Genomic DNA, 17,316 nt, shown 5'->3' on the forward strand with positions numbered 1-17,316 from the left:
TTGTATTTTTTGATTGATTCTGGATCTGCCAGGACAGATCAATGAACTACGTTGGATGGACGCTGTACACATCTCCGATAGCGATCAGAGATCAGCCCTGAAGCAATAATAGGACAAGAATCACCGTGTGTGACGTGTGTATGTAGCCATACAAATAAAGTTTTGCTGATCGCTCAGCGCTGTCATTATGGCTCTCCCTATGACTAAACAGGTCAACTGTTACTAAAGCCATGAAATATGAGGGCAATCCAACAAACCATATTATTATTATTACCAATATTATAACTGCTAATAAGCAGCACAGTGGCTCAGTGGTTAGCACTCCGCCCTTTACAGCGCTGGGTCCGTGGATTGAATCTCTGACACTATCTGCATGGAGTTTGCAGGTTCTCCCCGGGTTTGTGTGGGTTTCCTCCGGGTACTCCGGTTTCCTCCCACATTCCAAAAACATGCAGTTAGGTTAATTGGCTTCCCCCAAAACTGACCTTAGACTACAATAATGACATATGACTATGGGGGGACATTAGATTGTAAGCTCCTTTGAGGGACAGCTAGTGACATGACTATGGACTTTGTACAGTACTGCATAATTTGTTGGCGCTATACAGATAATGTGTAATAATATTAGTGGAACAGATTCCCCCTAATATTGGTGCTCTGATCAGAGAAGGCACTAAAAGAAAATATTGATGCGGTCAATAGGTGTACACTGGTAACCAGCAATAGAACAGAGATCTGCCATCTACCTGTTCACGCACCAGTCAACCAGGGTATACCACCAAAATCTCAGGCCCAGTATGGAATGTTCCAGCTTCTTTGATGTTTTATAATTTAAATATTATTATTATTATTACACAGTATTTATATAGTGCCATCATATTACGCAGCGTTGTACAAAGTCGATAGTCGTGCCACTAACTGTCCCTTAGAAAATCTGCTTTATGTGGTGTTTATATCGCCAATGATTGGTTCACAATAACCGGTCAGTGAAGTCTGTGGCTCTGCCCAGTAAAATCTTCCCAGCTGATGAAATTCCTATAAAACACCACAAGTGGAATAGAGGTCACATCACCCATAACAAAGCTTTTTCATATCTAAGTGGAGAAATTCTTCAGCTAAATGGTTAAATCTGCGATTCCCTTCATGTGATTGTGGAGCGGATAACAAACACCAAGTTGTTGTGTCTCTTTTCCAAGCCGCCCTTTATTCACCATGCGTGTAGCGACTATATCAGAGGCGTTGGGGAGAAATAAAGAACCTGTGTGTCTTTTCTCTCTGGTTTTACATCAGATGAAATGTTTTATAAATGGTTTGTACACCGTTATCTGCAAACTCTCTGTATTAGGGGAATAATAAAACACACAGTCCATTGGGACTACAAAAGAGCTCTCGGCATGCATGTTATTCCCCTCACAACCCCCACTCCCAACGTCCTCCGGCTCACCTACTCCGAGTTCTGACAACATCTGATCCAAGGCTTTAATCTTCTTCTGTCCAACTGAGCTGGGGAGTTTCATCTGCAAACACAAAGGTAAAAAAGGGAGCCACACAGCTCTCAGTTAGGCCTCTTTCGCACATTTCTAGTTCAAAAGGCAGGCAGAACACTTTTCATACGGCACAGAAAAGCAGGACGGAATGAAAAGAAACTGAAAAAGAAAGGTAAGGGAAAAAAGAAAGGTAAGGGAAAAAAGAAAGGGAGAGAGAAAGAGAGAAAGGGTGTGCGTGTGGGGGGGCAGAGGGGATGGGAGCTGGGGACGGCCGGCTGGCATTTTTCAGGAAAGGTTGGCATGCGGCTTATTGTTCAGCCTTTGCCGCGGGCCTACAAGAAATCGCATTTTGCAGTTGTCGGCTGTAACCAAACCGCTAACAAAGAGACGGAGGGGATAAAGTTCACCTTTCTGGTTTGACAAAACTACTTCCTGCCGAGGGATGAAGATGAAAAGATTTCACTGGAAGGATGTGTAATGTGCAATGCCCCGTTTGATGCTGCTTCCCCATTTACAGGACTTTTTATAATCCTTCCAGGGCCAAGCGCTTTTTCTTGCGCTTGCCGGCGGAGCCCCTGAGCAGTGGGAATTCATTTAGTAGGTGATATAACAAAGAGCCGAGGAGTTAGACTGAACACAGAAGTGCGGCCAAAAGCCCACAAAAGACGGGAGCAAGGAGTAACCTGGCAGAGCAGAAAGCAGCGGGAGCCGGCCGCGCAGAATGGGGGAAAATGAATTACAGGTACTCATTAAAAATAAGTAGTAAAAATAGGATCACTTAACAGACACTTGTTACTAAAGAATTGTATGGGGAAGATCACAGGTAACGACGAAGCCTAAATTTCTGCCGCATCACAAGGCCGCGGAGAAAGGAGCCGGCTTGGAGTTTCGGCACCTATTCAGGGCCACTTTCTGGCCCTTTGATCCTGACAAAGCGCCACGACTAACTCTGTGTGAATAATTAGACAATCTGTAAATGGCCACTGCAAAAACAGCTGTTAGCGGCCTATTTAAACACTCGCTGAGACGGTGTCAGGTGCCAACGCGACGCAGCACGGGTGAGGGAAGTGGCCGGAGCTTAATTGCTAAAGAGCGCAATATGTGCCCGTGATCCGCTGCAACCAGGGGCCACAAAATTAATTAGAGGGGCACAGGGCCAGCACGAAGGGAATGACAGTTACAGAAATACTCAGACTGACTAATGGAGATAAATACTTCCAGCAAAACCCCAACGGGCTCTGTCCATTCTTATAGAACGTCGGCAGAAGTAACTCAGAGTATTATGGCGGCTCCATGAATTGCACTGCAACTAAAGAAAAAAAAGATTCTCTCCGGGACCTCACAGCCACCCCAAAATGTCCCCACATAATCCAAACACATCCAGCTCTCAGCTGAAACTGACCGTACTGCGAGAGAGTGTCAGCTCCTCCGGTACAAAGCAGCCAACATAATCCATGCCTCTGTACAGTGCTACAGAATATGTCAGAGCTATTAAAATGTACAGTCGGGGAAAAGAAAATACGCCTTCTATGAAATCCACATTTCCAGACACAATAAAGAATTATCTGGTCATTAAAAGGTTCTGAAATTTTCCAATTAAACCTCCAGCAGATTCTGCTGCGTCAATATTTTTTAGGGCCAAAGTAGAGAAGCTGTGTGTGAAAAAATAAGTACACCCAATGATTGCATAGCTTGTGGAAGACCCTTTACCAGCAACCGATGATTTCATCAGTGTCGTTGTGGAAGAATTATAGCCAACTCTTCCCAACGTTGCTTGAGGTTTGTGGACATTTATCTATGCAAAGCTCTCGTAAGGTCCCAGCACAGCATTTCAATTAGGTTGAGGTCTGGACTTTGGCTGGGCTATTGCAACATTCTGCTGTAGATATGCTGCTGTGCTTGGTATCATTGTCTTGTCACATGACCCAATTTCGGGTTTCTCTTAGCATTGCAGTGCATGACCTTGGGGCAAATTAGCTGGGACGTTCACTCCTGAGAAGATTGACAGCTTTGGTGAATGTTTCCCACTGGTAAATAATCTTTCTCACTGTACAACGATGGACTTCAGATTGTTTGGCCTTCTAACCTTTTCTAGATTGATGAGCAGCAACAATTCCTTCTCTGAGATCATTGCTAATGTCTTTCCTCTTTGGCATTGTGGTAACACACACCTGAATGCTGCAGACCAGCAAACTGCCAATAGAGGGCGCCACACTGATGATCAATAAATGCATCTGATGGGCAGCACCTGGCTGTTACTTACCCTGCAAATTCCTTTGGAAGGGGGTACTTACTTTATCACACACGGCTTCTGCATTTTTACTTAGCTTGGTTAAATAAATAATAACATGAAATGATACGTTGTGTGTTGGTAATCTCAGGTTAGATTTACTTATTTTAGGATCAGATTTTTTTTTATGATGTCTTTGTGCTCATGACTATATAACAATAGTGTGGTCACATTGGTGTGTACATTCGGTCTGTGATCTCATCTTCTTGGTGAATATATAAAGATCTGTAATGTCATAATAATATATAAAGATCACTTTCCCCAATCCTACAGGAAGTGTCCATCTCACGGCGCTCTATTTACTCTCTGGCTTTAAACAAATGTTTGAGCTGTGTAGGGAGCGCGGCTCCTTCCTCCGCCCTCTAAATAAAACCAATTAATCTTTCCACTAATTTTTCTTTTTTGCGCGTATGCTGTTCGCTCTTCCGCGTGGAGAGACTTCATTGGCTCTTGGGAGGCAGAGTATATTTTAATTTTACCGTCATTAAGAAAATGTTCTGATTGATGAGGCTGCTGTCAGGCTAATATCTTTAAAATTTAGCCAGCTCCGGCGATTCATCTTAAAGAGTGATGGAGGTTGATTGCTCTCTATGCAAAATGTATTAGAAGTAAATGGGCAGTCTATTACTCACGCAGCGCAGATAATCCGTTAGGTGAGCTCCGTTAGCTAAACACATTTAGAAGTAGCGTCACACGAGGTGACCGCGCTGCCCAGCCGCCGAGAGAAGACCGACGCAAACTATTAACCCAGAAGTGCCCGGACGTAGCAGCAGCTGTGAGATATTAACGGCCAAGTCTACCCCAGGCCGTCATTTCAGCATTGCAATCTAACGGATCGCATTCAGACTTCTGCAGTGAGATATTCATTTTATGCAGCAGGACAGCCCAATAATAAACACAAAACTAGACAACAGCTAACCCATCCCAAATATCTGTCCCAAGGATAATACTATTGTCCTTTGTGTTTCAGTTATATTGCAAAAAGTGATTGCAGCTCTGGCAGAGGACCGGAGATACCGGAACCAAACCAAGAACCAAATGATGAAACTATATAATGGGGCATCGTAAATGAAGGCCATGTCCTAGAATTATCCTTGCCCTTGTTGTAACTTGTAATTTTCTGCTTTTTTATACATATAAAATTATTATTATTAACTTGTATGTATGCACCAACATTCTTCAGCGCTGTACAAAGTCCATAGTCATGTGACTAGCTGTCCCTCACAAGAGCTCACAATCTAATTTCCCTACCATAGTCATTACCACAGTCCAAGGGCAATTTTGGGGGAAGCCAGCCAATTAATGTGGACCAAAACTCAACATTTTCACTTTACATAAAAGGGTACACCAAAAAAAAGGGGGTGTAGCACCACCCCTTTCACCGCCGCAGCAATTAAGACCTAATAGGAGCGCAGAGGTTCCTGGTATACCTACCTCACGCATACCGGGAGGCTCTTGCTGCTCCTGCTGCGCATGCCCTAATCTCAAGCATGCGCAGAAGGGGCATTTTTCCCACTAAGGGTAAAGAGATGCTGATGTCACTCATGCGCAGTGAGATTGTTTCTTTTTTTTTTCCCCTTTACAGCGGCTACTTAACTCGATCTCACACCTACACAGTGCGAGATTGGGTAATGTAGCAAGAAGACAGAGGAGAAGACAAAAGATGGCGGCGCCGGACGCTTCCTCCATGCCGGGGCGAAGAGAAATTCTAGGACGGCGCAGGACCGATCGAGGGAAGATCCAGCGCCATCGAGGGAACTCCGGCATTAAAGATAAGTGTGATTTTTTTTTTTGTATTTTCAGTTTAGTTCCGCTTTAACTTAACTGCATGATTTTGGGATGTGGGAGGAAACCGGAGTACCCGGGGGAAAACCACACAGAAACGGGTAGAACCTGCAAACTCCATGCAGATAGTGTCCTGGCCCTGATTCCAGCCTGGGACCCAGCGTTGCAAAGGTCAGAGTGCTAACCACTGAGCTATCCTGCTGCCAAAATACGATAAAATGTTTTTTTCTCATATTCCCAGCTACCTTTATTAAGTAAAACCGAGCTAATATCATATTGGTAAAAGGACCGATAATGATTTGGACTGGTGAAGGGGGTGCGGGGACGGACTGGGCCATTTATATGGGAGCTTATATGTATAAAGACATCTGGACCTCAGGCTATTGGTTATTACAGACAAATGCCCACAAGGTCATTATTTAGGTCCATAGAGGATTTTGGGTAACGATCTTCCTGCACAACCATCTGCTGCAAAAGACCTCCTGCTGATATTGTGGCATTCATTCTATTTATCTGCTAATATTCTCTCATTTATAAGACCAACCAATGACTGGGTATCTGATCACAAAACTATATTGATATGAGGATGGAGGTGAATGGCATGCATAGCATCTCCCACATAATATCACGCAGTGTTCTCCCCGGGCCCTTTTAGCTGGGCAGACCACCCGGCACTTAACAGATGAGTTGGGTCACAATACAGGGCCACCACCCTCCTACAGCTTCTTCCCACCCAGCTTAAAACAATGTCTGGGCTAAGCACTGTCACCTCTATGTCCCAGTAGATTGGTCAGATTTAGCTGCCTGGCCACCAATCAGCAAGCAGAGATCTCCCTATAAGGAGGGAACATAAAATTCCCTCCGTTTGGTGAACTCAGCAAGTCCCCAAGATGAACCCAAATGACAGCTTACCATCTTCAGCATCCCTCACCCCCCCTCCTCACCTTGTGGCTGGAGACGTCCCACACCTCGGAGCTGCTAGGCTATAACTTTCCTGTAGAAATTGATTAGCTGGCTTTTTTTCCCCTTATTTGATTTTTTTTAAGGTTAATATATTTTGGCCACCTTCCAACTCTTGACATGTTTTCCCCATGGTCCTCTAGAGGAGACTAACGCTCTGGCATAATTACACAGATGTCTTGTTTGATTTAGGGACTACGGCTCACATGGCAATGCAATAAACAACTGCTTAAACTGCATGAAGTGCGCTTGCACAGGAGGAACATAAATACAAAGCAGGAAACGTGTGGAACAAAGCTAGAAGATCATCATTTTGGGAGCGAAATGCTCAGCCGCCTCTATAACTTTCCAATAATGCAGCAAATAACGCTGACTGGCAGCACTGGGTGGGTGCAGAGGAGATGCCATCCAGAAAAGGGCGACGTTCAGTTACTTGTAGCGCAGGCCCGTCCTCCACTGCCAACTAATACGGCAGGGAATACCCAGCACCAGGCAAACTACAACCATCAGTAGAGCCCCCCCTGCCCAAGTTGGGCTAGATACTGTAGGCGGGTGGTGGGCCCTGTATTGTGACCCAACTTTTCAGTACAGTGTTCTCCCCGGCCCCTTTGAGTCTGGGCGCACCATCCGCCACTTTTCAGTAACTACCCGGCTGTTTTTGAGTGCCTATTGGGTCACGCTACAGGAATTGCCACCCACCTACAGCTTCTTCACATCCGGCTTAAAAAAATTCTGGATTGAACACTGCGGTACACAAAAACTGCCAGGTGGTTACTTAAAGGGCCAGGTGGTGCGCCCAGCTAAAAGGGGCCGGGGACAAAGACAATGAAGCCAAAGAACAATCAAAGCACCAATGCCCCAGATCTCCAACCTGTATAACCTTCCAATTTCAGCTGCATTTGGACTCCGAAAGCCAAATGGCACCCAAAGCTGAACAAACCAGAACATATCAGGGGTCATAACGGAGTCCTTCAAGGTGAGAAAGACAAAAATATGACAATTCCAATGCAATGACAAAACTGTGTCCGTGTTATACCATGAACAGAAAACCAGATTGTTGGTTGTGTTCCATGCGTCCCATGTGTACCCCCAATAGGTGGGGGGGGTAATAATTAGGACCGAGATGAGGAGAGAATATTCTATAGATATAATTATCAGTGGTCTATAAACCACCCACGTGATGACCCCCAGAGAAAACTCAACTCTGATTGGGTAGTGCCGTAAATGCACTTTTTATGTTTTTTGTCTCTTTATAAACCCCAATTATCACAAAGAAAACTCCTCTCATATTTAGGGGAATTTTTCTTATAGGTTGTTGGCGGATTGACTTTACAATCTCCATGAAGTGATTTTTTATAAACCCTGCAAGTACAGTGAGTTTCAGATGTACAATTCTAATAGATGTCACAAATCATCATTACTGGTGGTAAGGGGACAGCAATTTGACCCAATTTCCCATGATTTATCCTATTGATTTTTCCAGCAATCCAGTGAGCTCCTAACGGCTTCTCGTGATACAAGTCTACACTGAAATCCTAACAACTGCTGTCCATCCAGCCCTGTTCTCCTCTGCTGGACTACAGAACACCTCCTCTGTTCATCTCTGTACCAATATAGGCCATTGCAATATGTAGCTCGGTGAGAACCAAGCAGGGCTGACAACACTGTTTGGGATTTCGGTGCAGCCAGGAGCTCTGTGTTGTCGGCTTACAGAGTTTCCAGTCAAATAAAGTGGAGCTCTCACCAAATATTTTACTATACACAATGGGGTAAACAGCCATTTTATATAAAGTAAAAATTATCTTTTTTTTCTATCAAAGACTTTCTTATTTTAAAAAAAGGGGGAACCCCTCACCTTTAGCTTTTAGGAGGCTTTGGGCTGCTCCTTCTGCACGTATTACCATATATCCTCTTTTGTTCCATCGAACTGTGCAATATATTCATTTTCTAGTACTTTTATGGACTCTATAAGCACAAGAGGCGAAACGCGTCAGCTTAGAGACCCGTTTGTTCTAACGAAATAATTAACCTGAATACTAGTAGGAGTTCTATGTTTAGCGCATAACACCAATCTGTGAACAAACAAGCTATTACCAGTGAACTGTTCTGGTCCTATGTTACTGCTATTCACACTTACTATTATGTTATGTATACCTCACCTAAATGACTGTACTTTATTGCTTGACAAACTTCACCTTGTGTTGAATTTGTAACTCCTTATTTGTCGGTATAAATACACATACATTAATCACTTATTTTTGGGCACACTACAAAACCCGTCCTTCATTATTATTTTGAAAGGCCAATAAATATGATTTTCCAGTCTGGAATGGTAATGATGTGATTGCAGTGTGAATATAACATCGTAATAAACGTTGAGTGTTTAAAGTAAATAAATGATTGATACAATTAATAATCAAATAGATTTTGAAACAAAAAGGAATCAGAATTTCTCATAGTTCCCTAATATCATTATAACACTATTTGGGATTGTCTATCCTAATTACATTTATGGTATGGGACTATCTATTTATCTTGAGTATAGGTTACATAATACATTATGATTTATTGTTGTTTCATAATTATCTCACTATGTCGGTCTCTACAAATACCCCCAAGGAAGCCTATTAGCCGAAACGCAGCATGTGGCTCAGTGGTTAGCACTCCGGCCTTTGCAGCACTGGGGCCCAGGACACGATCTGCATGGAGTTTGCAGGTTCTCCGTCTCTGTGTGGGTTTCCTCCGGGTACTCCGGTTTCCTCCCACATTCCAAAAACATGCAGTTAGGTTAATTGGCTTCCCCCAAAATTGCCTTTAGACTGGAATATTGACATATGACTATGGTAGGGATATTAGATTGTGAGCTCCTTTAAGGGACAGATAGTGACATGACTCTGGACTTTGTACAGTGCTGCGTAATATGTCAGCGCTATATAAATACTGTGAAATATTAATAAGAGACCTCTTTTACCCCACGCAAATTTCTAGATTGAACTAGGAGTAATTTGTCTAGTAAGACTATGAATCTTATTCACATATTATTTATAAACCGATATTACAGGGTTCCTTTTTATATTTAAATATTTATTAATTGTATCAATCACTTGCTGCATACGATGTAATATTCACACTACAATCACATCATTGCCTTTACATTTTGAAAAAATATATTTATAGAATATAATTTCTTTTATAGAAACCCCCTCTGTCCTTATCTCCTATAATCCTCAGTGGGGGTGACGGCTCTATGATAGGACATAGCACATCCGGCCCTAAATATTTATTTCTATGGGGAAATATTTCAATAAGACAATGCGTGGTGTTTCGTAGCACCATCGTACCTTACGGCCCCCCGGCCCGCAGACTGCTTAGGAAGGGATCTTTCATCCAGCAATCTTGCGTTTCGGGGGACAAAGACACAGCGCTGGCGATACCTGGCATCAGTGTGACTCAATCACGATTAGCTGCGGCAGACTCATCATCCAGCGGATATTCGGGAGGCCGCTAATTAATCAAAGCACGGCTGTCAGGAGCAGAATATTAATAAGTGCTGCCGTCGGGCCGCTCTCCTCACCTTCCCAACATTCCAGCAGCCATTTCCCTCTCCGGCAGACTCGCGTTTTGCATTTGTGAATAAAAAGTAATTTTGAGCTGGTGAACTAAATCTAACTCTCCGGCAGCTCATTACTCTGGGTGGTGGCAATTTTTTGTTTGCAGGCTTTTTGTAGATTTAACCGTCTCCGCGCCGCAGCAAACAAACCGGAAGAACATTGGCATCACCGGGACTGCAATGCTGAACGTTCCACCGAGAAGCCAGAGAATCGGCCAATTGTAGCAGCGGAGCGGAGAGGGTTAATGCACCACAATGACTTCATACAAGGACATTACAAATATTCATCGCACCCAGAGGAGCTGCATTTCATTATTCATATTATTTACCTTCACTATCATCAAATATTCATCAAGTGCCAACAATTTATGCTGCATTGTACACCCGCTAAAATGTAAAGTTAACAGGGGGATATAAAGGAGTCAATCCAGATCATTTACATGACGAGCTTCTTTAAAAATTCTAAAAAGAAATTCATCCCCCAAGTCTAAATAAATACCAAGGCAGGCTGCAATACTGACCTTATCTCCAGAACTGTCCCATCAAAGACTCACTGATCCAATGGTGAGCGGTGCTGCTCCTTTTCTGGGGTGAATGACACCCAGAGTTATACAATTTACTTCCTGTGAGCCCAGGGTGTCATAGCTCTGCCTTATTCCCTGGACGTCCTTACACAAGGAATGCTGCAGGACCAATGTGGGTGATGCAGCATTTACAGTCTTCTCCCAGCCCCCTTTTAGCTGGGCGCAGCACCCAGCACTTTTCAGTAACCACCCAGAAGTTTTTGGGTGTTTACTGAAGAATTAGGTCACAATACTGGGGCTGACACCGGCCTACAATTTACTCCTTCCTGGCTGAAAAAAATGTCTGGGCCAAACACATATTCAGGATTGGGCCAATGGCAGAGAAAGAAGAACGGGTGACATCACTGGACCAGCACAGTAGCTCAGTGGTTAGCTCTCCGGCCTTTCTAGAGCTGGGTCCCAGGTTCGAATCCCAGCCAGGACATTATCTGCATGGAGTTTGTAGGTTCTCCCAGTGTTTGTGTGGGTTTCCTCCAGGTACTCCGGTTTCCTCCCACATTCCAAAAACATGCAGTTAGGTTAATTGCCTTCCCCCCAAAATTGACCCTAGACTGTGATAATGACATATGACTATGGTAGGGAGATTAGATTGTGAGCTCCTCTGAGGGACAGCTAGTCACATGACTATGGGCTTTGTACAGCGCTGCGTAATAGGTCAGCACTATAAAAATACTGTGTAATAACCACGCACAGGTAAATTTTAATTTTAGGGTCCAGGGTTGCACCAAGAGAAGGTGATGGAAAGAGGGGGCAGAAAAACTTTGCAGGAGTGGAGGAACTCTTCACACTCAAACAGACATCAATTCCTTTAAATTGAAAATGGAACTCCACCAAAAGGAGACACCAGACAACTTGCCACCTCCTTATACCCCTTCATCATAATGCTCAGTATTACTGACGCAATGCAGCGTTCCCACTGTCACTCCAGAATATGAGACGAAAATGAGGCAGAGTGGACCTGAGCTTGTAATGACTACAGAAAGTGGGCGGAGCTGGGAACACAAGGGAAGAGATCCCACCAATAGAGTTCTAGGGATAGGGAACTATATAAATACTCCACCAACCCTGATTGGGTACAGGGCCGCATCTCCAGATTTCCTAAAGAAGTAATACACAGAGGAGGCAGAGTGGACCTGAGCTTGTAGGACTGCAGAAAGGGGGCAGAGCTGGGAATACAAAGGAGAAGATCCCACCAATGGAGTACTGGGGATATAAAGAACTATATAAACACTCCACCAACCCTCATTGGGTACAGGGCCCCATCTCCAGATTTCCTAAAGAAGTAATACACAGAGGAGGCAGAGTGGACCTGAGCTTGTATGACTGCAGAAAGGGGGCGGAGCTGCGAATACAAAGGAGAAGATCCCACCAATGGAGTACTGGGGATATAGGGAACTATATAAACACTCCACCAACCCTCATTGGGTACAGGGCCGCAACTCCAGAAGTAATACACAGAGGAGGCAGAGTGGACCTGAGCTTGTAATGACTGCAGAAAAGGGGCGGAGCTGGGAACACAAGGGCAGAGATCCCACCAATAGAGTTGTAGGGATAGGGAACTATATAAATACTCCACCAACCCTCATTGGGTACAGGGCCGCATCTCCAGATTTTCTAAAGAAGTAATACACAGAGGAGGCAGAGTGGGCCTGAGCTTGTAGGACTGCAGAAAGGGGGCGGAGCTGGGAATACAAAGGAGAAGATCCCACCAATGGAGTACTGGGGATATATAGGGAACTATATCCCACCAATAGAGTACCGGGGATATAAGGAACTATATTGGTATTTAGTATAACTATTCCTATATTTGAACCCTCCACCAACCCTCATAGGGTGGAGGAGCGGCGTCTCCAGACTCGGAGGAGACAGAGATATGGAAGGGAATTGCCGGCACTGACCGGGGAGGGAGGAACTCTCAGTGATGAGATGGGATGCAGGAAACATGGCGGTTCTTACCCTTTGGCTGCGAAGTGTCACTCCTGCTGATTTGAAATCTGGGAATCGGATACCCGCGGTTTCGGGCACAGCCTGAGAAAACAAAGCAGAGGTTAATAATACAAAGACATAAAGACAGCACACAAGTGGCCCCGGCAGTGTGACAGCGCCGAGTCCTGCTGGGCTCCTCTGCCTTTTGTTCTATGACAGAGGCAGGAAGTTTGCTATTTATAGGAAAACATTTCGGGGACACCAAATACAGAACTGAAATGTTATAGAAAATAAATGATTTGGTGTTCAGTAGGGGAGGCACTCACACTGTATATATTCTCTATACGCAGAAGAGACCCCATCTAACTCTGCTGCAACTTCACTTCTAATTATTGGTCTCGTTCCCACCCTCACCCCATTTCTCTCTCCTCCCATCTTCACATCAGCAAGGAAAACCCCTATTGGATCATTGTGCTGTTTCTCCCTTCCCTTTCTAAGTTCTGCTGTACAAGGAGTGCAGGAGGCTGCTAGGTAAATTCTGGCACCTGCACATAATAAAGTTTTTACATCTGAAATTCAGCTTTAATTTATATATATTCCAATAATCTGACATATATAAAATGAGCAGACCGAACAATCTCATTGCATTCAGATCGTATTGAGTAATCTGTATTCTGTTTGCAGAATGGTGGTTTACGCATTGTCCATATAATAATATACAGACTATATATATAGCACCAACATACTACGCAGCACTGTACAAAAAATAGGGATATCTCATAAATCTGTATTTTATTACAAATGACTCTGCTACACGTCTCCAATCAGCAGGTCAGAGTCTGACAGATTGCAGCTTTAGGTCTGAGCCAGCAGGTGGAGCGTTGGGCCTCTGCAGGGAGTCCACTGTTTCCCCATATGGAGCAATGGTTCCTCTCTGCAGGAAACTGCTGGGCTATTTTCACTGACTTATGGGAAATTTAGTTTTGGGTTACCCCTTGTTGAATGTGACCCCTGGCACCTGTGGGGCCTCCACCAGGCTCCAGGGGAAAGACGTGTTTTCTAAAACTGTAATGACCCAGAAACTCAGGGACCCGGGAGCTCAGCCAATTGGCAGAGTCACAGTGGTGATGGGGGCGGGGCTTAGGTACAAGCAGTGCCTATGATCCACTGGCACCCCAGGGATTATTATCAGGGCTCATTCAGGTACCAGAAGGCACCATAGAGATCTTTGTAGCACCGTCACAGTGACTGCACCTTGCACACAGATGTGAAATGTGTGATTAACCCCTGAGAGGCTGCAAACGCCCTGCAGCGGCGCCTCGTTATTGGGCTCAATAGCTGTTTGATTGCAGCCATTAAACACCCAGGAAAGGAGCTCAGGGGAGCAGCCTCGTCCTTGCTATCGATTGAAGGTTTCCTGATTGCCCCCTGAGCGTAAACACAGCGGCCGGCCGGGGCTCTTAGCATTCACTCTGCACAAGGGCGGCCTGACACTCGTCAATGATTTTATGCCAGCGCCCATCAGGAGGAAGTCATCGCCTCCAGACACGCACAAGGTGTTCAGATATCTGCAAAAACAAATACCGGACAACCTGGCACAGGCAATGAGACAATGCAGGAGCACAGAAAGCTCCAGTGTGCTAGGGGATGGAAGAACTACACATCCCAGCATGCAACTAAAGGGATCTTCCAGGTAAAGCAGGAAACCTTACCGAGTGTAACAAATTTCAGGGTTTATGCTGCAACAATTGAAGAGCTTTATTTATATAACTTTACCTCACTTATTATTCACACCCCATTTTATAAAGCTCCCCCTAGTGGTCATCTGTATATCAGGGTATGTGATTAGCATCTCTGCTACAGAATTTTCAGTCATGTGGAAGTAAATGTATATTTTTGCAGGCAGACACAGAAAAGTAAACTGCGCATATAAACAAGAAATGACAAAGCCGTGTGTCCTTCTAGAGAAGCAATAGGTGGGTGAATGCTGGGACTTGTAGTTCTATACCAACCCTCTACATTGATGTGATGCTAAATGGAAACATGGAAATATATAGCTAGGACTATGCAGACATAAAATATACACAGGGGAATTTCCCAGGATGCACCGGGACACATTCTGCCTCCTTAACATTCTCATTTCACTCCGGGCACAAACACAATGAAAGACGGAACAAGACGGTAGGAGGGCGCTGCTACCCCTCTTATTAAACTGAGAAGTGGGCACACAGCGCTGGGCCCCAGGTTGGACTTTCAGCCAGGACTCTATCTGCATGGAGTTTGTAGGTTTTACAGTGTTTGTGTGGGTTTCCTCTGGGTACTCCGGTTTCCTCCCACATTCCAAAAATATGCAGTTAGGGTATTTGACTCCGCCCCACCCCGAAATTGACCTTTTGCTGTAATAATGACGACATAGGACTATGGTAGGGGCATTAGATTGTAAGCTCCTTTGAGGGACAACTAGTCACATGACAATGGACTTGTACAGCGCTGCATAATATGTTGGCGCTATACAAAATACTGGATAATAATAATAATAATAATAAGTTCCACAAGAAGTTATGTACAATAAAGGTGAGCGTATTATCTCAGCCCTGGGGTGCAGATCTGGCTCGCTGCCCTCCGCCAAAATATCAAAGAAATTGCAGAACTTTTTTAAACAGCCATGGGGGAGAGGGTGTTAGGATGATGGAGGGGACACCAGGGGTCATCTTCAACCCCTGGTGAGTTCTGCTGCTTTGGTGACCCCCTGACAGGAATGTGTGACACAAACACAGAAAGAAGAGGAATCTTACAGGTTTCTCCGTCTCTTTCTTCTGCGGCAGTTTCTTCTTAGTTGCTTTCCTTTCCGCGCGGCGCAGTTCGGTGGTGGTGTCGGCGGCAGTGATCAGTTTCTGCAGGTCCTGCGCCTTCTTCTCTCGCTCCTTCTTCCTGCTCTCGATTTTCCGCAGCTCTTGGATTAGGTACTCCTCTTCTGACACCTACAGGAAGAAAGCCGCAACTACAGATTAGACACAAGGATGGAAGAGACATGCAGAGAGCGCACCCTAGTGGACAATACAAAATCTGAGCGCTCGGGCACAATAGTTGTATTTCTCATTCTTAGAATTTATATAAAGCCGGACAATGGTCTTCTGTCTGAACGAACAACTAAGCTATTTGTTATATTTGTTTAATACCCCGCCTGATCCTGCCAGAAATTTAGAGTTGATGTGTACAGGTAACACAATCTTATCAGCAAGGACTACAGAACCTCCAGTATTTTATACACAGAACAGGCAGGACAGCTAAACAGGGGGGTCAGTGCACATAAATCTGGTCATTCAGATATAGGGGGGGGGAGCCGGATAGGATCAGGAACCCAACAGCATCCAATATCCCATCAGACCACCACCTACCATATCACAATATCCAAGTTTGTACCCCTGCTGTGCCCATTATGAGGGGATCCCACCATCCCTGTGCTGGGTTCCTGGGTGTGTACCCCTGCTGGGCCCATTATGAGGGACCCCCCACCATCCCTGTGCTGGGTTCCTGGGTATGTACCCTGCTGTGCCCATTATGGGGACTCCCCCCATCCCTCCCCTGTACCCCTGCTTTTTGCAGCCTGTTTTGGGTGACCCTTTAAGAGGGGGAAACCTGCTGGGATTGGCAGAGCTTGGATTCGGCTTTTGCCAGAGAAGCGCTGAGAGATTTAATAAAATGCAGTGATAACGTGAATGACCCCTGTGATCCGGATCCGCCTCTCCGCTTTATTGAGCTGAACTCGCAGAGATCGGACTGCAGCCTGCCGGTACCTTTGTACTTCAGCTGCGGGGTCGCCGGGTGCCTTCAGCTGAGCCGCGGGGTCACCGGGTGTTTTCAGATATTAGAAGAACAACGAATGAGAGCGCCGAGCAACACAGCGCCTTAGCAAGGAAAGGGTTACCGGGGCAGATTAACTCCTCCATCTCCAGAAATACCAGAATGGAAATATGAGACATCTGATCTACTCTGCAGGACCACAGAGTGCTGGGAGGAACTATAAAGCCAATCACTGCACAACGAGGAACACAAAGGTTATTGTAAAGAGGACCTGTCATCAGATATATTCATGCTATGTCAGGGACCCCCCACCGTCCCTGCTTTTATCGCCACAAGGATGAAGCCATCTTTGCTTAGCCATCATCCAGGTTCAGATTCCATGACACAATCCCACCGTCTGTGCTCACAAATCTCTGATGTACAAATTTCAATAATAATCTCTGATCACTGTGGGTGGAGAGACTGGAGAAATGCTTCGTCCTGCCTGCAGCAGAATGAGGATTTTACCATTAGAAATAAATCTGAAACTTTTAAAGGATTCCCCTACCCATCATGATTCCCATTCATGATTCATGATACCTGTTCTGGGGTCCGGCTGTACAGCCTCTCCAGCTGCTCCTTCCTGCGACGCTCGTGAGCGGCATCAAACACCGGACTCTTCAGATCTGTGCCGGGAGTGGCACGAATGTTTCCTAGCTTGGCACAGATACTGTAATAGCGATCCTTCAGATCTTCTGTTGATCTTTTCTGTAAAAAAAAAAAAAAAAGACAAAAATATAATATGCATGCTGGGTGCAATGCGAAGGGGGTCCCATAGAACGCTGGGAAATCCGTCAGGTGGGGCCCCAGAGGACCTTGGGAAATCCGTCA

General features: G+C 45.0%; 1 protein-coding gene across 1 annotated transcript in view; it reads right to left on the minus strand.

The window, feature by feature from the left end:
- Positions 1-17,316, minus strand: part of DMAP1 (DNA methyltransferase 1 associated protein 1) — a 34,661-nt gene that overhangs the window by 9,719 nt on the left and 7,626 nt on the right. Inside the window, exons 6-9 of the mRNA XM_072419276.1 lie at positions 17,026-17,193; positions 15,438-15,623; positions 12,673-12,744; positions 1,445-1,517 (exon numbers count right to left, since the gene is read on the minus strand). Of these exons, the coding sequence (XP_072275377.1) occupies positions 1,445-1,517; positions 12,673-12,744; positions 15,438-15,623; positions 17,026-17,193 (499 nt within the window). The remainder of the gene's footprint in view (positions 1-1,444; positions 1,518-12,672; positions 12,745-15,437; positions 15,624-17,025; positions 17,194-17,316) is intronic.

The sequence above is a fragment of the Pyxicephalus adspersus genome, chromosome 8 (genome assembly GCF_032062135.1).
Source record: "Pyxicephalus adspersus chromosome 8, UCB_Pads_2.0, whole genome shotgun sequence".
NCBI classification, from domain to species: Eukaryota; Metazoa; Chordata; class Amphibia; order Anura; family Pyxicephalidae; genus Pyxicephalus; species Pyxicephalus adspersus.